At 46.6% G+C, this 24,377-nt stretch overlaps 1 protein-coding gene across 1 annotated transcript in view; it reads left to right on the top strand.

Annotated features, from left to right (window-relative positions):
* Positions 1-21,085, top strand: part of CCDC88B (coiled-coil domain containing 88B) — a 55,170-nt gene extending 34,085 nt beyond the window's left edge. Inside the window, exons 17-26 of the mRNA XM_060251371.1 lie at positions 143-298; positions 1,749-1,910; positions 3,616-3,893; positions 5,886-6,029; positions 8,404-8,590; positions 11,558-11,703; positions 13,176-13,271; positions 17,053-17,198; positions 17,735-18,019; positions 21,010-21,085. Coding sequence (XP_060107354.1) covers positions 143-298; positions 1,749-1,910; positions 3,616-3,893; positions 5,886-6,029; positions 8,404-8,590; positions 11,558-11,703; positions 13,176-13,271; positions 17,053-17,198; positions 17,735-18,019; positions 21,010-21,056 — 1,647 coding nt within the window. The 3' untranslated portion in view covers positions 21,057-21,085. The remainder of the gene's footprint in view (positions 1-142; positions 299-1,748; positions 1,911-3,615; positions 3,894-5,885; positions 6,030-8,403; positions 8,591-11,557; positions 11,704-13,175; positions 13,272-17,052; positions 17,199-17,734; positions 18,020-21,009) is intronic.
* The last annotated feature ends 3,292 nt before the right edge of the window (positions 21,086-24,377 follow it).

Genomic DNA, 24,377 nt, shown 5'->3' with positions numbered 1-24,377 from the left:
AAATTTGAACTCAGGTCTTCTGGGCTCTTGCTATTGGATGAAGCCATTACATTCAACGAACTCCCACTAGGGGAAGAGGCTGGCATTGCAGTAGTTGGGGATGTCGTACAAGTACAGAATCAACTTTATTTTCTCTTTCCAGGCAAAAAGCAGCTCTGTTGTTCCTCCATCATTGGAGAAGCCTCCTGTGACCCAGAGCACCGAAGGACAGAAATGGCCTTCCTCCCACCTGCAACCCTTCCAGGCCAGTACAGAAAGTGAAGCCCTGAGTGCGAGACTCACTGAAGTGGAACACAGAGTGAGTGCACAGAGCATAACACTGAAAAAAGCAGCTTCTTCACTTGCAAACACGGTTCCCTTTTCCTGAGGCCAGATCAGCCCCTAGATCTTATTTTGCCTGCTGCCTAGATTCCCTCGCCGCCCCCCCCCCCAGTCCACCCACCCACCGCCAGTTTCCTTGTCAGTTTAGCAGGGGTGTTGAACTCATTTTTTATGAGGGCCAGATCTGACATAAATGAGGCCTTGCTAGGCTGGGCCATGTGTGTCATAAAATGTAATGCCAGGTAGCAGAGACATAAACTTTATTAAGGACACAGACAAACGCAATTAATTTTTTAAAAAAAAACCTTTAAATAAAACATGCTTAAAAGATTAGCACTCTTGCAATATTTTATTTAACAGTCTCTGATAACTGAAGGAAGCTAGAGAGAGGGAGAAGGAAGCAGACTTGCTCGCTGCCTGATAGGAGCTTTCTGGGGGTCTGATTTGGCCCCTGGGCTGCATGTTTGACACTCCTGAGTTTAGTGGCTCTCTCACAATTCACTCCAAGGACAGCATTCTTAAAGCAGAATGAAGTAAAGCAATAGTGCCACCCAGGGTTTTTTTTTTATAGCAGGAACTCCTTTGCATATTAGGCTACACCCCCTGATGTAGCCAATCCTCCAAGAGCTGACAGGGCTCTTCGTACAGGGCCTACTGTAAGCTCCAGGAGGATTGGCTGCATCAAGGGGGTGTGGCCTAATAGGCAAAACAAAGCCCTGGTGCCACCTATTGACAATGAAGGGAACAGTCATTTCAGTTTCCTTCAATGCCGTTCAATGAACTCCAAGGCATTGATTTAAAGGGAACAGCTGTGATTCGCTGGGTATTATGTCCATGGAATGGAGGAACTGTAAATGGCTACTGAAGGAGCTTTAATGTCTGCCCAGGTGATTGAAAGAGAGCCAGTTCAGCAGAGCAAAGGCTGGATTGAGATTTCTCTGCTTCCTCCCTTTTTCTCAAGGAGACGCTTCTGGAGTATGTGCTCAATCTTGCCTAGGAAGATGGCCTTTCTAGAAGGGCCAGGACCTGTGTATTTTTACCTGCTTGGTAACAGCTCTTTTAATTGAACTGACCTCTAAGTTGCTCTCTCAGAGAGCCAGTTTGGTGTAGTGGTTAAGTGTGCAGACTCTTATCTGGGAGAACCCAGATTGAAAGGGCAGCTGCTGTGAGAGCCCCACTCACCTCACAGGGTGTCTGTTGTGGGGGGAGAAGATATAGGAGATTGTAAGCCGCTCTGAGTCTCTGATTCAGAGAGAAGGGCGGGGTATAAATCTGCAGTCTTCTTCTTCTTGTTTCCCTGAATAGGAACTCCCATCCTTGAGTAGTGTAATGTAGATACTTGCAGGAGGATGCTGAACTGTAGCACATGAGAAGAGCTCCATGTTTGCTGCGGCTTACCAATTTCCACCTGGTCTCATTCTTTACAGAATGCTGCTCTCCAGGCTGAAAAACTGGCGCTTACAGTACGTCTAGGCCAGCTGGAGTCACAACTCAGCAGCCTGCAGGGGGCACTGCTGAGCCTGCAGGGTCAAAGTTCCGAGGCAAAAGAAGAAAACGGGAAATGGCAGAAGCAGACCAGTGCACTGCAAGTAAGCATCAGCCACGAAGTTTCGACATGTACTTACCCACAGAACTGGAGCTAATGTATTGGAGAGAGATGTGTGTCCTGGGGATCTCCCAGAATTACAACTGATCTCCAGGCTACAGAGATTAGTTCCCCTGGAAAAATGGCAACTTTGGAGGACAGACTCTATGATATATCACAGATCCTAAGTGAAAGCGCACTGCAGATTCCCCCATCCACAGACACCGCCCCCAAATCTCCAGGAATTTCCCAGGTCTGAGTTGGCAATCTTAGGTAGTGCTCCATGCCCTCTTCCATTTTGGAAGCAAGGCCCATATCGTCCTCTTTAAGGATCTATAAACTCAGATCTTTAACATACAACTACAACCTGCAGGTCCCCTTGTCAGAAAAACAGGGCTTTTTTTGAGCAGGAATGCACAAGAATGCAGTTCCAGCTGGCTTGGCATCAGGGATGTGGCCTGATATGCAGATGAGTTCCTGTTGGGCTTTTTCTACAAAGAAACCCTGTGTGAAACAATGGTGACCTCAGGGGGTGTGGCCTAATATGCAAACATCTCAGCAGTGCCAGTTTATTATGATTCAGATACAACCAACATAAGAACAGCCCTGCTAGATCAAACCAAAGGCCCATCCAGTCCAGCGTCCTGTTTGATTTGATGGCCAACCAGTTGCTCTCTCTGGAAGGTCTAGAGGCAGGCCAAAGCTTCCCTCATTGCTGCCCCACCCAGGCTCTGGTATCTAGTTCTGAATATGGAGATTTCATTCAGCCCTCAGAGACACTAATGGATCTGTCCACCATGAGGTTGTCCAGTCTCCTTTTAAAGGCAGCAGAACTAGTGGCCACCACCACATCTTGTGGCAGTGAGTTCCACAAGTTAATTGAGGGAAGAAGTACTTCCTTTTGTCTGTCCTGAATCTACTGGCCATCAACTTAACTGGGGACTCTGAAGTTCTAGTCTTGACGGGGAGAAGAGAAAAGTTTTCTCTATATCAGGGGTGGCCAACGGTAGCTCTCCAGATGTTTTTTGCCTACAACTCCCATCAGCCCCAGCCATTGGCAATATATTTTCTCTGCCTCCTGCTACAGGGCTTTTTTTTATAGCAGGAACTCATTTGCATATTAGGCCCTACACCCCTGATGTAGCCAATCCTCCAAGAGCTTACAGGGCTCTTCTTACAGGGCCTATTGTAAGCTCCAGGAGGATTGGTTACATCAGGGGTGTGTGTGGCCTAATATGCAAATGAGTTCCTGCTACCAAAAAAGCCGTTATAATTCTATTAACCTTTTAAATGCCTTCCCTTACTCATTTTTTTTTCTAAGCTGTTGTCCTCAGAGTCACTGTTCATCCTCCCTTTTGCATGTGGCTCCTTGATTGAATACTTCCCATATTTGTGGCAAGCTATTCTTTCCAGGGCACAAACTGGGGTTTGTTCTCCACCCTCCAAACCAGGATTCGTGTCTGGATTAAAAGAAATACGTAGGCCCAGTGCTACTGAGGGCTTTGTAGATGAATGAATGCTTCTCATGATCAGTTGATATTATTTTATGGCTTTTAACGTTCTGTAGGCCGCTTGAAAGGTCCTGTGAATAAAAGGGTGGGGTTATAAATGCAGCTCAAAGAACAGGAAACCGTTCTCTGCCCCAAGGAGTTCACAGTCCATCTTTGCATTTCTGTGTCTTACCTTTAACCCCTCCCCTGTTCCGGCAGGTAGAGATAGCCTCATTGCATTCCCAAAAAACATTACTAGACTCTCAGGCCTTGGAGCTGCGACAAAGGCTGGCTGCCCTGGAAGCAGAATCTTGCCGATCCCAACAAGAGCGGGAAGAGTGGCGGGGCCGCTATGAAGCTCTCCTGCGGGACCATGACCGCTTGACGGTTCTGCATGAGAGGCAAGGAGCTGACCTGGAGGGGCTGCTGGGTAAGCACGCCAGCCTCAAGGGGGCACTGCGCAGCCTGGAACAGGAGCACCGCGAACTGCAGGGCAGGTAATTTAATTTAACTTAATTTAATTTTTATATTTATATCCTGCCCTTTCCCATAAGTGGGCTCAGGGCGGCCAGCAACAGAAATCTAGACACCTATTATGGATTTTAAAACATCATGAAAACGTAACAGTATAAAAACAAAGGCAATACAGCATCACAAACACAGACAGCAAGCCAGCAGCAGCATATAGGCTGATATCTATCAACAAATGCAGCCCTGTCGCGCAGAGTGGTAAAGCTGCAGTACTGCAGTCCAAATTCTCTGCTCACGACCTGAGTTCAATCCCAGAAGAAGCTGGTTCAGGTAGCCGGCTCGAGGTTGACTCAGCCTTCCATCCTTCCGAGGTCGGTAAAATGAGTACCCAGCTTGCTGGGGGAAAGTGTAGATGACTGGGGAAGGCAATGGCAAACCACCCCGTAAAAAGTACCATGAAAATGTTGTGATGCGACGTCACCCCAGAGTCGGAAATGATTGGTGCTTGCACCTTTACCTTTTACTATCAACACAGCACAGTCACCGTGATGGTAAGGTGATGGGGGAGGCCAGTTGATACCAAAGGGATGCCCACCAGATCAGTTAAAAGCCTGGCAGAAGAGCTCCATCTTACAGGCCCTGTGAAACCTCAGTAAGTCCTTCAGGGCCCGGATCTCCAGCAGAAGCTCATTCCTCCAGGCAGGGGCCCAGACCAAAAAGGCCCTAGCCCCCGTTGAAACCTGGGGAAGGGAATCTGCCCTGGGAAAGGGAATCTGCAGGCTGTTAGATGGAAGGAAAATGTTTGTGTGGGGGGGAGGTAGCATTGAGAATTATCTGTGATCTGGGAGCTCTTGGATAGAAATCACTTCTACTATGAACTCACTAAGAAGCATGAGGCACATTAGTCTATCTCAGCCATACTGGTCTACCTTACAAATCTATTGCAAAGACTGCAACAATTGTGTGAAGGACTTTGAATGTTGAAAGCACTATATAGATGTAAGTCTCGTTAAAGGTGGCTGCCTTAGCCGCCAGTAGAACACCTGTTTGCAAATTTGCTTTCACACCAGGTTTTATGGCTCCTCTGTTTCTTTCCCTTTCCTGCTTTATCTCATCTTCCCGTTTCTCTTTGGCTCCGATTCCCCCTTTGGTGGTTTAAACACCCCAATCAGCAATGGAGGTAAACCAAACAGATGTCTGAGCTTGCTGGGTAAAAGGCAGCTCAGCTCCTGCAGAAGCTCAATAACATGACCTTGGCTGAACCTGTGCTGCCCAGCATGACCTTGCAAGATCTTAGGTCCTTTTATAAAGAGCATCATGCAGAATCATAATCTCTGACTTGGAGGCCCATCCTCCTGGTCCTAGATGTGTGAAGTTTGGTTAAGTAATTTTTATTTTTTTTAGTATATTTATATTCCACCTTTTCCTGTAGTGGGCTCAGGACAGATTAAAGTTAAGGTAGTCCCCTGTGCAAGCACCAGTCGTTTCCAACTCTGGGGTGACATCGCATCACAGCGTTTTCACAGCTGACTTTTTACAGGGTGGTTTGCCATGGCCTTCTCCGGTCATCTACACTTTCCCCCTAACAAGCTGTGTACTCATTTTACCCACCTCGGAAGGATGGAAGGCTGAGTCAACCGGCTACCTGAACCCAGCTTCCGCTGGGATCGAACTCATGTCGTGAGCAGAGTTTGGACTGCAGTACTGCAGTTTTACCACTCTGGGCAGATTACAGACATAATAAATAAGAGTTAAAACCCAGCAATAAAATAATAACAAAACAAGCACAACAAGATAAAATACAAATTTTAAGTGAAAGGAAAGGCAGGTTGCACACGTGAGTGACATACAAACCCATTTAGCTGTTTAGAATGATCATCGTTCAGTACGAGGTACCAGCAGGTTGTCAGCTCTTCAGCAGAATAATTGCATACATCATGAGCATCCTGTGCCTTCCTAAACACCACTGCTGCTTAGTTCAGATTCAGTTTGGTCCCCTTCATCTTTTCCACTTGCAGGCATAACCAGCTGCAGGGGCAGAAAGCTGGTCTCGAACAGCGGGAAGAGGCACTACGGGGGCAACAGAAGAGGCTGGAGGAGGCTGAGCAAGATCACCAGGAACTGAGAAAGCGGCACAGTCACCTGACGGAGGAGCACGAGAGGTAAGAGGAGCCAGGAATCCACTGTGTCTTAGCGGTGGAAACTGCCATCCAGTCACAGCCGGCAATCCTGTAAGCAGGGGTGGAATTCTAGCAGGAGCTCCCTTGCATATTAAGCCACACACCCCTGATGCAGCCAATCCTCCAAAAGCTTACAAAAAAGAGCCAAAAAATATGCAAAGGAGCTCTGGCTAGAAATCCACCCTTGCTCATAGAGTTTTCAAGGAAAGAAATAAACAGAGGTGGTCTGCCATTGGCTGCCTTTGCACAGTGACCATGGATTTCCTTGGTAGTCTCCCAAGTGCAAACTGGGTTGACCCTTCTTGGCTTGTGAAGTCTTACAAGATCTCAAGGTAGCCTGGGTCATCCAAACCAGGTCGTCTCTTGGGACCTACCATATCATACAAAACTGGCTTAAGCACAATCTGTCTCCTGATCCATCTAGACCACTATTGCAGTCTCTGACGAGCAGCAGCTTTTCCAAGTAGATGAGATTCCCCCCCCCCCCCGCAGTGCTTTTACTTGAGGTACATTCCACTCAGGGCTGGCTTTGCCACTAGGCAAACTAGGCGATTGCCTAGGGTGCCAGCCTTCTGGGGGTGACGAATGTGAATGGCGATGTTATCAGTTTGCGGGGGTGGGTGGTGCAGCACCAGAAGTTAGCCTTGCCTAGGGTGTCAGGGCCGATCCTGATTCCACTGCAGTTGCCAAGACTAAAACTGAGATCATCTGCAAGGAAAACATGTGCTCTACTACTTCACAAAATACCATCATGAAAGAGAAAGACCAGTGCTGGTTAACTGCTGAGTGATAAAATATGACAGACAGAAAATTCTTGGTAAATTCTGGGCATTCAGTCCCTACTGCCTAAGCCAGGCCTCCCCAACATGGTGCCTATGAGCACCATGGAGCCTTCAGACACCTTATCTGGCACTGTCCAAGTGTTTGCAAAAAAATGGGTGGGGCTGGGTGGCTTGATGCCTAGCATGGCTTCTGATTGGCCACTGGAGATCTGATTAACTGTGCAAATTAAAATAATGTCGCTTTGGCAGCAGCTGCAGCTGGTTTTATTCTCTCTCGCTCTCCTCTTTTCCACTTTCAAATGTGGTTTTAATTACTCCTTTTGTCCTCTGTACTTGGACTTTGTATATGTGTGTGTGTATGTGTGAGTGAGTGACAGAGAGATTCTGCCTTCCAGCCAGGGGTGGAATTCTAGCAGGAGCTCCTTTGCTTATTAGGCCACATACCCCTGATGTAGCCAATCCTCTAAGAGTTTACAGGGCTCTTAGTACAGGGCCTACTGTAAGTTCTTGGAGGATTGGCTACATCAGGGGTGTGTGGCCTAATCTGCAAAGGAGCTCCTGCTAGAATTCCACCCCTGGCCACAGCCATTTTGTGGCTGAATGCACCACCATGTACCAGTTTTCCAAAGGTGCATACAGGATAAAAAGATCTGGGGACCTCTAGCCTAGGCAAACCCAATGAACTGGCACTCTTCCCCCAAATCACCCAGTGGAAGATTTGAGCTTCCAGGTTTAGCTGTCCAGAAAGGCCTAGCTTAAACAAAAACAAAAAAACCCAACAACATTTACCTAGAATCCATCGTTACTGCCACAATGCATTGTGATGGCTTTTTAAAAGATTAGACAAATTCATGGTGGAGGAAATAGTCTCAAAGACACGAAGTGAAGAAGTGTGCCTGCACACGAAAGCTCATGCCTTGAATAAACTTTCGTTGGTCTTAAACATGCCGCTGGACTCCAAATCTGTTCTGCTGCTTCAGACCAACACAGCTGCCACCTGGATCTTACTAGGGTTATTGTAAGAATAAAACAATGGTCTCATTCCCTGCAATCCTTGGAGGAAGAACTGGATAAAAATACGATATACTTTTTTTTTTTAAAGAGATTTCTAGGATGCTGACTTTGGTATTTTGGCTCATTGCCAATACGATGAGAGCTGATGGAATATTATGGGGAGGGTTGAAAACAGCAGTTAAGAAAGAGCGGTTGGCAGTTTCAAATCTGTGGGAAGCTGACAGAATACCCAGTTTGTTAGCAATAGAGTAAGGATGTAGTCTATAGTGTTATTATTTTCATCCCAGTGTCCCTAATCCCTTTAGAAATTAGATAGATGATAGATAGATAGATAGATAGATAGATAGATAGATAGATAGATAGATAGATAGATAGATAGATAGATAGATAGATACTAAAGATCTCTCAATTTCTTTTTCGATCCAGTGGTTCTTTGAACTGTCTCACAAAATTTCCCAACAATTCCTAGGATGCTGACTTTGATATTTTGGGATATCAAGTGGTAGGGGCTGTAGCCTTACACAACAAACGCTCTTTGACATTCCTGGGTTCTTCCGCAGGGTAAAGCAGATGCTAGCACAGGCAGAACGGGTTAAGGACGACCTGCAGGGGGAGTTTCGTGGCTTGCAGAACCGGATGACGAACCTGCAGCTGGAGCAGGCGAGGTCAGAGGCTGAGAATGGAGCCCTGAAGGAGCAGAATCAGCAGCTGGACACAACACTGGGGCGCCTCAGCACCCAATGTGAAGTAAGGTTGTTCCGCGCCATGCACAGAACCCATCCAGTTTGGTCTAGATGCCAGAAAGAGGAGAGTTGATGTGGTAAAACTGTCTGTGGACTGCACCACTCAAAGCTGGTGGTGGAAGGAGAATTGCATGATCGACAACTTCTATTTTGGACTGTAAGCTCTGTGGGGCAGAGACTTGCCTGCTTGTTTGTATGTAAAGCACCATGACCCTGTAGGGCAGAAAGTGCCGTCAAGTTGCCCCTGACTTGTGGTGACCCTGTTGGGTTTTCAGGGCTAGAGATGAACAGAGACAGTTTGCCAGGCCCACCTCTGGGTAGCAACCCTGGACTTCCTTGGTGGTCTCCCATCCAAGTATCAGCCAGAGGTGACCCTGCTTAGCTTACTAGATCTAACAAGATCAGGCTAGCCTGGGCTATCCAGGTCAGGCTCAGTATTTTTGTTGTGTCAGTATACATAATAATAATATCTGTAAAAGCTCCTTGCTTGTAGAAAAGTTATCAAGTGCTCTACCGACATTCTGGTTTTGAGAACGTTGAGGGATTTTTTTTCTCAACATGGGAGCAATTTCACGTGTACTTTGAAGTGCTTTAGTCCATGAGCAGTTTTACAGCCTTATCTGCTATTTGTGTGAATAAAGCTTGAAAATCTGAGGTCCTGGTATAGCCCCATGATATCCCTGTTTTGAATTGAAGGTGCTTCCACCCTGAAGAGAGCTTTTGTGCTGCATAGGGTGATTCCAGACAGTACTTAATACTTCATCTTCCATAAAATCCAGCAACCCTACAAAAAAAAACTTAATACTTTTAAACTTAAAAGTAAGCCTGTTCAATAACAGTACTGCATTTTCCATTGGTTTTCCTTTTGGGCCTTTGCTTTTTAGTCGAATTAATTTCTGCAGCATTCATGAATCAATAGTTCATTATCAGTTGCTGGGAGTAAAAAGTACTATTTTTCACTCTGAAGTTGAGCCATTGCTTATTCCCCCCCCCCCCTCTATTTTTACATTCCCAAATTTTATTATTATGTATTTAAAAATTGATACCCCATCTTTCCTCGTGGTTCAAGGCCTAATAAGATGATTATGAAATGACAATATTGAAAAAACCCCCACAAATAATGATGAGCAGTAGGCTCGGCTGCAAAGTGAAAATCAGTAGTTAATTGCCACAATGAACATGAACTGATCCTTAGCAGTTGATTCAAGAATGTGACTGGCCCACAGTTAGATTAGAAGGAAAGGACGGAAACTGAAAGGGAGAGTTTTCTATGAATTTTCAGTTGACTCTCCACAGGAGACAACCAGATGCTGCAGTTGTCTTTTATGTTTCTAAAACGTACCACCAATCAGGCCTGAGAAAAAGTTAGGAAGACAACACTGCCACGCAACAAATTGTCTTGATTCTGAGTGAATAAATCACAACAGTTCTAGACTAAATGGCTAGGTGTGGACTGTAATCCATGCATTCCCTTCTATTTTCATTTATTGGTTTCTTTGAAAATCCTATAACTGCTTTTCTCATCGGGCTGCCCAAACAGGCTAATAGCAAGGTTTCACAGAGAGAGATAAAAGATCCAATGTTTTTAAGATTATGGAACTACAACACCCATCTAAGTCATAGAATCATAGAATCACAGAGTTGGAAGGGACCTCCAGGGTCATCTAGTCCACCCCCTGCACAATGCAGGAAACCCACAAATACCTACCCCAAATTCACAGGATCTTCATCGGTGTCAGATGGCCATCTAGCCTCAAGTAAAAATGTCCACTTTTTAAAATTTAACATCCTCTACCCTGCCCAAATAAACAGCAGCTTTCCATGTTCTAGTCTGACATTGTAATCACTACAACGACACCAGCTCTTGGTTTCACTTCCAGGTTTGCTGCCAGTTCATGTGTGGGAACAACTTGTCATGTTTGTTCATTTTACTTTAAAACACACACACACACACCCCAAATTCTGTGCCACCTTTCTGCCATTAGTAAAAACAAGCAGCAGTAAAAATACTCTGTCAAAAGGGAAAGTGAAAAGTGTTCCAGGGGCTAGCAACAGGTGAACAAGCCATTTCACGGCAGCTGAATTCCACCCCCAAAGCATAGAAGGATGATAGCGATGAAGTAACAGAAACAGTACTGTACTGTACTGCTTAGAGCAACACAGCTGCCTACCTGGATAGGTACTGTACATTAGTCAGTCCTGAAGAATCAACATAGATCAGGGGTCTTCAGTGGGTGCCCATGGGTGCCATGATGCCCTCCAACACCTTTCCTGGTGCCCACCAAGTGTTTTTAGAAAGTAGGTGAGGCCAGGTAGGCCTCTTGCGCAGCAGGGCTTCTGATGGGCTGCTGGAGATTTGACTGGCTGGACACAAGGATCCTTTTGAGCAGGAACACAGTTCTGATTGGCTCGGTGTCAGGAGTGTGGCCCAATATGCAAATGAGTTCCTGCTGGGCTTCTACAAAAACAACCCCTACAGTTTAAAATAGCATTGTTTCAGTGGTAGTTGCCACCACAGTGTTGGTTTTATTCTCTTTCTCTCCCCTTTCCCAGTGTGTTTTTTAAAATTATCCCTCTTTACTTGGGCTTCTTCTGTGTAGGGCTCCTCCTCCTGCAGCAGCCATTTTGTGGCTGCACTCAAAATGGAAAGGCTGCATAAAATGTTATAAATAAATTCTGCTCTAAGGTGTTGCTAATAGAGGGTTCGGGGAAATGGGTATAACCAGGGCTTTTTTTGTAGCAGGAACTCCTTTGCGTACTAGGCCACACACCCCTGCTGTAGCCAATCCTCCAAGAGCTTACAGTAGGCCCTGTAAGAAGAGCCCTGTAAGCTCTTGGAGGATTGGCTACATAAGAGGGGTGTGGCCTAATATGCAAAGGAGTTCCTGCTACAAAAAAGCCCTGGGTATAACAGAATACTTCATACCACCTGCTGACAGGGGATCTCTTTATTCGCTCCTTCTCCTCCCAGCTCCTGGCCCAGTTGAAGAGGAACCAGGAAGAGGAGAACCGGCACCTTCTGCAGGAAATCCAGGCAGTGAGCAGGGAGAACCGACGGCTACTGGAGCACAGCATGGAGAGTCGTGAACATTTTCAGGAAGAGCAGCGTCAGTACCTGTGAGTACTGACTGTGAGCAGCCTGGTGGCTGGGCAAAAATGCCACACTCCTGCCGCTTGTTTTCACAATTGCTTTTGGGGTGCTCTTGGACCCAGGCCGCCTGTTGATTAAGCAGGCAGTAACTGTGGCCAGAAGTACCATTTGCCAGCTTTGACTGGTCCCTGTGGCACATGCCCTGGTTACATCTAGATTAGACTACTGCAGTGTACTCTGCATGGGGCTAACCTTGAAAAGTGTTCAGAAACTTCCGTTGGTTTAGAACGCTGCAGCTCAGACATTGGCCAGAGTGGGACATGAGTCCGTATCACTCCAGTCTTGACTCTTTTACATGGGCTCCCAATCTGGTTTTGGGTACAATTCAAGGTGCTGATATTGACTTTTAAATCCTTACATGGCTTGGGATCAGCCTACCCAAAGGACCGCCTACTACATTATGTACCTTCCCAATCCCTATGGACATCTTCCAAAACCCTCCTTTGGGATCTCTTACCTTCTGAAATTAGGTGGGGGGCATCCCAGGAGAAGGCCTTCTCAGTAGTGGCACCAAAAGTCTGGAACTCTCTCCCCAGGGCGACTTCTGTTGCCACCTTCTACTAGCATTCCCTCAGGGATTTCTTCTTCCTGCCCTGTTTTACTGTTTATTTTTACTGTTTATTTTTAAAATGTTTTTGTACATGTATTTTAAATCTTCTATAATGGTGTTTAAGATGTGAGTTTATTATGCTTGGTTTCAATCTGTTGGCTGTGTCAGTGACCCGATAAAGGTTGAAAGGTAGAGTATAAATCCTGGAAATCTCAGAAGAGGATTCCCTACTGTATCAGAGAGACGGAGGCATGCTGCCTCTTACATAATGACCACAGATAACACAGGAAGCACCATTTCAGAAGAGGCTTTCACTTCTGTGTAAGAGAGAAGGATAATTTAATTAGAAATGTTATTGCAAAACCTTTGACTGAACAAGAGTCTGAATATTGTAGCCCTAGCTGAAATCAGGGCTTTTTTTGTAGCAGGAACTTCTTTGTATATTAGACCACACACCCCTGATGTAGCCAACCCTCCAAGAGTTACCTTTAGGCCCTGTAAGAAGAGTCCCATTAGCTCTTGGAGGATTGGCTACATCAGGGGTGTGTGGCCTAATATGCAAAGGAATTCCTGCTACAAAAAAAGCCCCAGCTGAAATCCACCCAAAACAGAACACTCTAAAAACAATAAAACCAGAGATCGTGGCTAAAGCCTAAAACCCAAGTTTTTAATTAGTTGTCTAAAAGAGGATAAGGGGTTAGATTCTTTGGAGAACTGATTCCAGAAGGTAGGACCACTACTGATAAGGCCCCTCTTGGTAGCAACCATCTTCCTAATTTCTGAAGGCTGGGCATCCTAAGCAAGGCTGCTCAGATTATCTCAGCGCAGACAGAGATGGGAAGATATTTAAGTGCAGCTCTCACCCTCCCTTCCCCACTTACCCCACAGGGACAAGCTGGGCGAACTGCGTCGGGAGAAGCAGAAACTGGTGGAGAAGATAATGGACCAGTACCGGGTGCTGGAGCCAGCGCTTCCTCGTGGCAAGTAAGTCCAAATGCTTTGCATCTTCTAATCGAAAAGGGGCATTTACAAGATCCCTTTAAGAAGAAAAATGTGCTACTGAGTCACAACTGATTCATGGCAGCCGTATCCATGGGGTGTTCCTAGCAAGAGTCAAGCAGAGGAGGTTTACCATTGCCTACTTCTGTGTAGCAGCCCTGGTGATCTCCCATCCAAGCACTAATCAGGGCTGACCATGCTTAGATTCTAGGATCTGGCAAGCTTGAGAGCCAGTTTGGTGTAGTGGTTAAGTGTGCGGACTCTTATCTGGGAGAACTGGGTTTGATTCCCTACTCCTCCACTTGCAGCTGCTGGAATGGCCTTGGGTCAGTCATAGCTCTTGCAGAGTTGTCCTTGAAGGGGCAGCGTCTGTGAGAGCTCTCTCAGCCCCACCCACCTCACAGGGTGTCTGTTGTGGGGAAGGAAGATAAAGGAGATTGTGAGCGACTCTGAGATTTGGAGTGGAGGGCAGAATATAAATCCAGTGTCATCTTCTTCTTATGTTCCAACAACTGTGCTTATTAAAGAGTGGCCAAAAGTTAGATTCCTTACTAACATTCCAATCAGGAGTATGTAGAAAATACAAAATTAAGGCTCTAGAAAAAGATGCTTGGTTTCATTTTCACTCATGTTAGGCTCTGTCATAATTAAAGCTGTCTCCACGCTCGCTGTTTTGTCTGGAGTGGGTATCATTCATGCACTCAGGTTTCATGGAGAAGCAAACGGAACTCCAGTGGCATCTTACAGACCAACAGAATTTTTGTTAACTTCTCACAAAACCCAGCTATCTATGCACAGAGGCGAACTCTGACTCACAAAAGGTTATGCTGGAATAAATTTCTTCTTTGTCATTTTTCTATAACAGTCCCAAGATGTCTGGAATCAGTTTGTATGAGGAATCCATATGATTTCAGGGCTGTCCTGTTACATTCCAATAACATCTTCCTATATTTTCTCAGACTTGATTTGTGGCTTTAAAAAAATCTTAGAAGGTAATTCCAGCACTAACCTATCTGTTATGACCTTGCAACGTGTTATTGAGGTTTCCCAGAGTTATTGCCCTTTTGAATGGGCTTTCCTCTGCTTTTCACAACTGGCACATAATAGCTAGCACCACTGTGATTTTTTGAGGGGGAAGAAAATTAAAGAAGGCAAATCCTTCCAGCTGCAGAGAGAAAATAGTAATCAACAACACACCCACTTTACACAGGAAGCGAGGCATTTTTACAGAGCAGCAAAGAGAGCTCTGCACCCCAAAAAAGCATCAGTCAAACCACTGCTGTGTGCTTCTACCTCTTCCAGAGCATAAACCATGCTTTCTTGACACAATAACAATGCATATGCCCCCTCCCCTTCAGCTGGGAGAGGGAGTCACCTGTTCCAAGCTCTGATCAGTGCTTGAACAGAGTTGTTTCCTAACTGTTGGGGTCCCCTGAGGAAATATTGACTGTCATTAAGAAGCACAGCCAGTCCTTTTACCGTGGGTCCAGGTTTCTCCCAGACATGCCATTTTAGGCCATGCCTTAACCTGAGATAACATAACCAAAGTCATAAGAACATTAGAGCCCTGCTGGATCAGACCAGTGGTCCATTGAGGCCAGCAGAGTAGCCAACCTGTTCCACTGTCTCACAGAGTAGCCCACTTGTTCCACTGGAGGCCCAACAATAGGACATAGAGGCCGAGGCCTTCATAAGAACATCATAGCCTGCTGGATCAGACCAGTGATCTATCTGATCCAGCATCCTGCCTCACACAGTGGCCAACCAGTTCCTCTGGAGGGCCAGCAACAGGGCAGAGAGGCTGAGGCCTTCCCCTCATAAGAACATCAAAAGCGCCCTGCTGGATCAGACCAGTGAGGGTCTATCTAGTCCAGCATCCTGCCTCACACAGTGGCCTCAACCAGTTCCTCTGGAGGGCCAGCAACAGGACATGGAGGCTGAGGCCTTCCCCTGATGTTGCCTCCTGGCTCTGGTGTTCAGAGGAACTGGTTGCCGGGGTCAAGGGGGCAGGTTTACTCTCCCTCTTCCCAAGGTATATTTGAATTGGCACCATTATTTTTGTTACTCTTGAGGGAAAAATTACCCCTAGTGATGCAGAACCTAATTGAAAGGTTTCAATTGAACTAGGGTTGCCAATTCCCAGCTGGGCAAAAAATAAACCCACAGGTTACCGTGACATCCAGCCTCGCACACTAAGAAACAACAGTCACAGGATTGAAGTAATCTGAAAACTGTAAGCATTTTTACCAAGTGATGAAAAATGTCTGTGTGAAGCTCGTAGAAGCAAACAGTGAAACAGGGATATCAAGTATGACCTTGTCGCACTAGTTATTGTGCTAGTTGCATTCTTCAACTGCAGGGGAAGCATTGGACTTCATAAAGAATTTCACTTCCTTTTCATCACCTGGACTTTTCTGCCTCTAAGAAAAGTTGCAAGTGTATGCATGATATCAACGAAGAGAGTGGAATTGTTTGGGTATCTTGAACATTTTGTGTTTGAAGCGCTGAATACACTTTGTATGAATTTTCTAAGACTGTACTTATTGTTTCTTAAATTTGTTAGTGTGTGAGGTTAGATATCACGGTTATCTGCGGGTTTATTTTTTGCCTATCTCTATGATTTCCCCTTTGGGTTGCTCAACTCCCAGTTGGGGGCAGCCCCTCCCCCAGTTTGGAGGCCCTCTCCCTGCTCCAGGGTCATCAGAAAGTGGGAGGGGGAGAGGGAAAATGTCTGCTGGGCACTCCATTATTATACCCGCCTGAACAGAGAAGCTATTGAGATTTACAAACACCAGCACAATTTTAACAGAAAGGAAGAAGGTATTTTCATCCACCAATCTTGGTACCCAGCTCTGCAAAACACCCTACAGACTATAAATTGCAGAAAGTCTCAGAACAACCAGCAAATTTCACAGAACAATCAGCACAGTCAACAACCATCTTCCTTATCTTCAAACCCCTTCCAACCCTCCCAGCAATCAACACAGAACAATGGTCACATTCAACAGCCAGTTTCCTTATCACTACCCTTCCAGGAAGTCCCACCAAACAATGGGCACATCCAAAAACCAATTGCCCTTTCATCACACCCCCTCCAGCCTAGAAATAGCAGCTCTCCAGCAGCCCTGGCCCCACTCAATGCACAGCAGCCAAGAAGGTCTGAGCGCCTGCTCTGGCTGCAATGCCACTGAGGATGTTCTTCGCAGCTGAGAACGAAACGTCTGGAAGGAAAACTTTCTCCAGTAGAACACGGCACTTGATCCCGAAAGACTCTACAAACCCTAATGATGTTACCAGCCGTGAAAACCTGAAATCTTTGATAACACTCCATTATACTCTATGAAGACCGATTCCCATAAGGTATAATGGAGGATTGATCTGTGGGTATCTGGAGCTTTGAGGGGGCTGTTTTTTGAGGTAGAGGCACCAGATTTTCAGCATAGCATCCACTGCCTCTCCTCAAAACACCGCCCTCCCCACATTTCAAAAGGATTGGACCAGGTGGTCCAATTCTACAAGCCCCAAATATAAGATGCCTCATCCTTCATTATTTCCAAATGGAGGAAAGGCATTTAAAAAGTGTGCAGTCCCTTTACATGTGACGGCCAGAACACGCTTTGGAATTCAATTGTGCTTGTCACACCTTTGCTTCTGGCCGTACCCCCAAAGTCCCCAGATATTTCTTGAGTCAGACCTGGCAACCCTACAATAGACAGAGGATGTTACTCTCCTCCCCTTGGCTCCCTCATCTGTTCCTTCTTCTCAGGAAAAGTAATTGGATCACTGAGAAATTGAAGAAGCTGATGAAACCTCGGCGGGAGGCCCCCCGCGAACAGCTGCGTCCCATGGCTGAGGGTGCTGGCAGCAGTGAGAGCCTGACGGGTCAGGAAGGGCCTGGTTCTGATGGGACAGGTGAGTCATTATAGCCCCACACATACGGGGAGGGGAAAGCCCACTAAACAAGGAAAAGGGCAGAGATCAAAAAGGCAGAAAAAGCCCTTTACCTCTGACCTCCGCCAGAGTTAAAAGGTGGAAGGGCTTTCTAGTTCCTGGCAGTGCCCTATGATGAGCAGAAGCAGAATAAATTTGCATAATGGGGGGTTAGTAGAAAAAGCCCAGCAGGAACTCATTTGCCTATCAGGTCACACCCCCTGACACCAAGCCAGCCGGAACTGCGTTCCTGTGCATTCCTGCTAAAAAAAAAGCCATGGCATAATGTATACAGGTTGCAGAATTCCGTTGTTCTTGATGAAGCTTGTGCTTGTTTTCAGTGCCAACTAATGCATTGCCCTCCATGTCACAGGCTGAACTCACTTGCTAAAATGCCTGCAATTTTATACACACTCGAACCTTGCCAGCTGCTTGGTTTGGGGGTTTCTTTTGCTGTTGCCCATCTTTGCTATACGCTCACTTGGTTCTCCTCTCTTCCCACCTTCCCCCCTATGCAGCTTCCAGCGCTCCCAGCTCACCAGCCCCTCTACACAAAGCCAGCAGCGCCCTCAGCATCCTGGACGCCCAGCAGATACACCTGCGCCGCCACCGGCTCAGCTCCCGTCTGCCACCCGTGGAATCCCCAGGGCCCCAGAGCGAAGAGAACCAGGCCAACCCCCGCCAGCGCTTCCGCCAGCGCCGACTGGGAATGCTGGGGGATTCCCGTGAAGAGTCTTTCATTGCTGCCGCAGCAGAGTGGCAAGTCCCAAACCAGATTAACACAAGGAGCCTGGAGGAGAGAGGTGAGGAGGGATATAGGAGGGATAGGAGGACAGAAGTAAGAACAGGAGTTTGAGATCCGCTCCTCCATTTATTAATTGGAGAGCAATGTTCCAGAGAGCTGGGTGTCTTTTCCATGCAGAGATGGTCTTGTGCTACAGAAGCTTCCAGAGCAGAGGCAGTGGGGCTTCCACACAGCAGGTTTGCTTGCATATTCCCTGCCCCCCAACAGAGTTCATCACACACACCCCACTCCACACCTCTGGGGGCTTTTCCATTTTTTAAAAAAACCAGCCATTGGCACATTGTTATAGCATCATACCATTGCAACAATCTTTTCAGGTCCTCTGAATTCACAGCTTTCCTTTAACAACAGAAGTATAGTTATAGTGGGTTCTATGCAATGATGAGGCGAGGTGGTAATGAACATAGCTCTTTTATTGAATACAGCACAGTATAAAGGTAAAGGTAAAGGTAGTCCCCTGTGCAAGCACCAGTCATTTTCAACTCTGGGGTGATGTTGCTTTCACGTTTTCATGGCAGACTTTTTATGGGGTGGTTTGCCATTGCCTTCCCCAGTCCTCTACACTTTCCCCCCAGCAAACAGGGTACTCATTTTACCGACCTCGGAAGGATGGGTCAACCTGGAGCCGGCTACCTGTAAACCCAGCTTCCGCTGGGATCAAACTCAGGTCGTGAGCAAAGAGTTTCACTGCAGTACTGCAGCTTTGCCACTCTGCACCACGGGGCTCTACAGCACAGTATAGTGCTGCCTCAAAAGACTGGGGAAATTGGGCCAATGGGGCCAACTATATATACACACAAAGTTCCCATGCTAGCATGCTATTGGACCATTCAAACCAGCAGGGGGCTCGTGATTGGAGCAGGGCAGCAGGTATTTAGATCCTACTGTCTATTGTTCCTGAGTCCCCAAGCTCAGTCCTACAGGCTCCAATGAGCCAGGTGAAAACTCTATATCATAGATACAATTCCAACCACATATACAACATTAAGTCTCTAGTCCCTTTCATTGTAGAGATTGTGTTAAATACTGGGTTTGATGCATGAGGAGGCTCTTGTGTAGTGATTTAAGCTCTTTATTACAAATGGCTACAAAAACCACTACTAAGCACGAGAACATGAGGCAATATATACAGTTGGGGCAGGGGAAACCCAGCCCCCAAGGAGCAGAAAAGATCCTTCATTAGAATATGCATCCTCATTGGCAGATCCAAGGATCCTCTGATACTGCCTCCCAATTGGCAAGTTTGAATGATGCAGCCAATCGGGATGCAAATCTTTGGATCCTCTCAGTCTATTGTGTTGCGCCTCAAGCTCAAGACACAACACCCAACATGTCCAGGCATGCCTTCACATACATAACATGAGGAAAGGCATATCTCCACAACAAAAGAAGCTATAGACTTTTTAAAAAAAGATAAAGAAAGCTGCAAACTCAGATAACCTTATAGAGTGTTTTAAAGTTATAATGGCATGTCTGTGGGTAGGTGGGTGGGTGTGAGAAGCGCCATCAGATCGCTTCCAACTTATGATAGCCCTTTGAATTAATGTCCTCCTATTGTTAGCAGCCTTCCTCAAGTCTTGTAAACTGAGGGCTGTGGCTTCCTTGATTGAGTTGATCTGTCTCAGGGGTGGGCGAACTTGCATAATGTAAGAGCTACACAGAATAAATGTCAGGTGTTTGTGAGCCACAAGATGGAAGGAAGGAAAATACATGGAGAGGGAGGAAGAGGTGGAAAGAAAGCAACTTTAACTTTAAACACATTCTCCAAGCTGCCAGCTGGCTTGGCTTGGAGAAGTGATTTAAAGAGACAAACGCCTTCTCCAAGCCGCCAACAGGGTGTGGAGACTTCTAGAGCCACACAATATGTGTGAAAGAGCCACATGTGGCTCCCGAGCCACAGTTTGGCCACCCCTGATCCATCTCATGTTGAGTCTTCCTCTTTTCTTGCTGCCTTCTACTTTTCCTAGCATGGTTGTCTTTTCCAGTGACTCTTGTCTCCTCATAATGTGACCAAAGTACAGTTGGATCATTTTAGCTTCTAGGGAGCGGTCAAGCTTGATTTGATCTAGAATCCACTTTGTAATTTTTGGCGCTCCACACTATCCACAGCACTCTCCTCCAATGCCACCTTTAAAATGACTCCACTGTCTTCCCATCAGCTTTCTTCGTTGTCCAATATAATGTCATATTGATATTCAGTTGCTGTTTTTTAAGGCCCTCCAATAGCAAGGGGAAGTGGGCACTGGGGTGGACCGAGACAGGGGAAATGGTGTCAACGTGGGCAGGACTGGGTTCAGATATTCCCATCCACCTGGGTGCTACCCTGGCTTTGCCGCGCTCTTTCCCAAAACATCTCAGCAAAGCATGTTTGGGAAATATCACAGGAAAGAAAGGGGAAACGCAGGAAGTTCGTGGAAGCACCGGTATTCTATGGAGAACTGGGGAAAATCTCTTCTCAATAGCATCCGAAGAGGAACAAACAACATGGGGGTCTCGCATTATCAAATACTGCTCATTAAAAACCCCAGAGAGCCTCATGACTGAAATGAAATTAGAACCTGGATCACTCAGGTTCCAGTCCAACCCTCTAGCCACTGGCTCATCTATGCACATCGTCCTGCTGGTTAATAATTGCTTTTCTATTGCTTTTCTATTCTAAATTGCTTTTAATAATTGTAGAGAGCCAGTCTGGTGTAGTGGTTAAGCGTGCGGACTCTTATCTGAGAGAACCGGGTTTGATTCCCCACTCCTCTACTTGCACCTGCTGGAATGGCCTTGGGTCAGCCATAGCTCTGGCCGAGGTTGTCCTTGAAAGGGCAGCTTCCATGAGAGCTCTCTCAGCCCCACCCACCTCACAGGGTATCTTTTGTTGGGGAGGGAGATAAAGGAGATTGTGAGCCGCTCTGAAACTCTGAGTGAAGGGCGGGATATAAATCCAATATCATCATCTTCTTCATGTTCTTCTTCTTTCTCCTTCCCTCTGTCCAGGACCACCTCTGGGTGAAGAGGAGCAGACCCCCAAGAGCCAGCTGTGAGCCCAGTCCTTTTGGAGGGGGAGTCACCCAAATCTTTCCAGCTTCCACTATTGGGGACACCTGGTGGCAAGGGTGGGAAAGCTTCCCTTCTGCCCCCACCCAACAACCAAAGCTTAGCATGAGATCTCATTTTCAAGGACACACCGAAGTACAAGAAAGAACACCCTTAGTGGGCAGGGTCAAGATCCATCTAGCCCAACACTCTGATGTCATAACCAGTCACATGACTTTTGGCTAAACTGCCTTCTCTAACAGTGAGTGGCCAGACAGATGACATTCATTCTGGGTAGCTTATTATGCAGGCAGCAGCTGCCCCAGTGACTTGTTTCTGGCATCTGGTATTCAGAGGTAGATTACCTGTAAATATGGAGGCTCTCTGCTGTCATTGCCATGGCTTTTTTTCATAGCAGGAACTCCTTTGCATATTAGGCTACGCACCCGCTGATGTAGCCAATCCTCCTGGAGTTTACAGTAGGTCCTGTACTAAAAGCCCTGTAAGCTCTTGAAGGATTGGCTACATCAGGGGAGTATGACCTAATATGCAAAGGAGTTCCTGCTAAAAAAAAAAAACCCTAGTCATTGCTAAGAGCCACTGATAGATCTGTCCACTGTAAATTTATCTGATCCCTTTTCCAAAGCCAAAAAGAGCCCTGTGGTGCAGAGTGGTAAAGCTGCAGTACTGCAGTCTGAGCTCTATACTCACGACCTGAGTTCGATCCTGGCAAAAGCTGGGTTCAGGTAGCCGACTCAAGGTTGACTCAGCCTTCCATCTTTCCGAAGTCTGTAAAATGAGCATCCCAGCTTGCTAGGGGGAAAGTGTAGATAGCTGGGGAAGACAATGGGAAACCACCCTGTAAAAAGTCTGCCGTGAAAATATCGTGATGCAGCGTCACCCCAGAGTTGGAAATGACTGGTGCTTGCACAGGGGACTACCTTTACCATCCCCCCTCCCCAAATTATCTAAGGCAGTGGCTGTAATCATGCCTTCAGGTAGCAAGCCACTTGCCTCAAGCCTTATCATGTTAAAGACCAAAAGAAGAGCCTTAAAAGATGGCTCCGCCCAGTCCAGCATCCTGGAGAGGGGTTGTAGCTCAGTCATAGAGCATCTGCTTGGCATGGAGAAGGTCCCAGGTTCAAACCCTGGCATCTCTGTTTTAAAAGATGAGGTGTGAGATGATGTGAAAGACCTCTGCCTGAGACCCTGTAAAGCCACTACCGGTCTGAGTAGACAATAGTGGTCTCAACAGAAAAAGGCTCTGATTCAGTATAAGGCAGCTTCATGCATGTTCTTTCTTTACTTACCAATCCAGAGACCCAGCAGTCTTGGACAGAACCAATCTTACACATACTATGTTTTATTTCAAGGGTCCCCAGCATGGTGCCCATAGGACCTGCCAACAGCTTTCCTGGTGCCTGCCAAGTGTTTTTAGAAAGTGGGTGGAGCCAGGTAGAGCTTTTGCTTCTGATAGGCCACTGGAGATTTGATTGGGTGTGTGGATTTAAAAAAAAATTGCTTTGGCTGCAGTTGCCACCACATCACAAGCAAGAGCTTTTTTGTAGCAGGAACTCTTTTGCATATTAGGCCACACACCCCTGTTGTAGCCAATCCTCCAAGAGCTTGCAGGGCTCTTAGTACAGGGCTTACTGTAAGCTCCAGGAGGATTGGCTACATCAGGGGTGTGTGGCCTAACATGCAAAGGAGTTCCTGCTGCAAAAAAAAGCCCCGATAGGATCTTAACTGTATGATTGAAGGTAAGCTGCAGCAACCATTTTCTGGCTGACTCCACCTCCTGCAGCTGCTATTTTGTAGCAGGCATTTTGTGGCTGCACCCACCACACTGCGGCAGAATTCCCAAAGTGCCCACAGGCTCTATTTCCATCCTTGCATAGAAGCCACTGCTGCCAAAAGTTTAGCCACAGCCAAAGTAATACCTGGGTCAGTATCGACTAACAGGGAAGGCACAGAAGCAAGAGAAACCTCAGACGCTATCACTGACTGTATCCACAAATCTCTTAAGAGGGCAGTCTACACAAATAATCTGAGAAAATAAAAGATAAAGTTTCAGTTTCCCCAGGCCCACATAATAAGATACTCCTTGGAATCTACCCATCAAAGGGGGGACAGCACTCTGATATTTCTCTGATACCTCTCTGATATTTTAGGACAGTTGATGAAAATAATATGGAAGAGGGGGCACAATACCAAAAAACAGCATAACCGACTGATGGCCTAATGCCTCCAATGCTCTGTCCAGCCCCATAGCTAATGGCCACAGGGGGAGGGGCCCCTTAAATCATACAGGAGACTAGTGACTGCTCCTGCTATACCTCCCATGTGATTTACAGCCCACCAATCAGCTGATTTGTGTGCAGTGTTCCCTCTAAGCTGAGTTAACGTGAGCCAGCTCACAGATTTTTAGCCTCCAGCTCACACATTTTTGTCTTAGCTCAGGAAGGATGGCCCCAGAGCACACCGACTTTAATGCCAGTAGCTCACAAAGAATTTTTGCTCACTAGACTCTGCAGAGGGAACATTGTGAACTCTATAAATGGAATGGGAGGGGCAACAGCTGCTCCTGGGTGCCCCTCCTGCGTGATTTAAATCACGCAGGGGGGGGGGGGAGAGGGCAACTTTGGGATGGGGGTGAAGCCCCCCCCCCAAAAAAAAAACTGCCAAGGGTCCAGGGCCGGTGGGCCCTGGTTAGCTACAGGCCTGGCTCTGTCTAAGGATAGTCTAGCATCTTGTAGACCAATAGAAGAGATGGATGAAGGGGTCAGCCCTAAAAGCGAAAGCTTAGATGCAAGATTGAACTGCTGGTGCAAAACATAAGGATCTGACTGTAAAAGAAAAGAGAACTACTAATGTCTTCAGAAAACATATGAAATGCCAGCTTCCACGTTTGGTATTCCGCTGATCCCACGGCCCAATTTCCAATCAAAGGACCACAGAGCAACACAGTGAGGAGCCCCACGGGTTTTCTGAAGGAGATGTCGAAAGGCCAATTAACAGGACTATCAACTCCAGTCATCCAAACGGCCACACTGTATAAAAGCTGAAGCAACACTTTAGCTCTAAGGACTTGAATTGCTCCAGGGACTTATTGGACCTCCAGCAGAGAGATCTACAAAGCCACAAAGAACTTCTGAGGAGCCAGAGACTGAAATCAGAGCAGGCTCTTTGTGAGCTTTCCATGACACAGAAGCTCGAAAAAGAATACCCAGATAGCGAAACTAGGACAGTTGCCCAATCGGCTGTTTATTCAACTTCCAAGAGAGTTGTGTGAGCTGAGAAGATCTCGAAAAGACCATCCCTTTAGATGT

This window comes from Heteronotia binoei, chromosome 1, assembly GCF_032191835.1.
Source record: "Heteronotia binoei isolate CCM8104 ecotype False Entrance Well chromosome 1, APGP_CSIRO_Hbin_v1, whole genome shotgun sequence".
Classification (NCBI taxonomy): Eukaryota; Metazoa; Chordata; class Lepidosauria; order Squamata; family Gekkonidae; genus Heteronotia; species Heteronotia binoei.
Note: the sequence above shows the minus strand (reverse complement) of the source record. Positions and strands in the feature narration are given on the sequence as shown.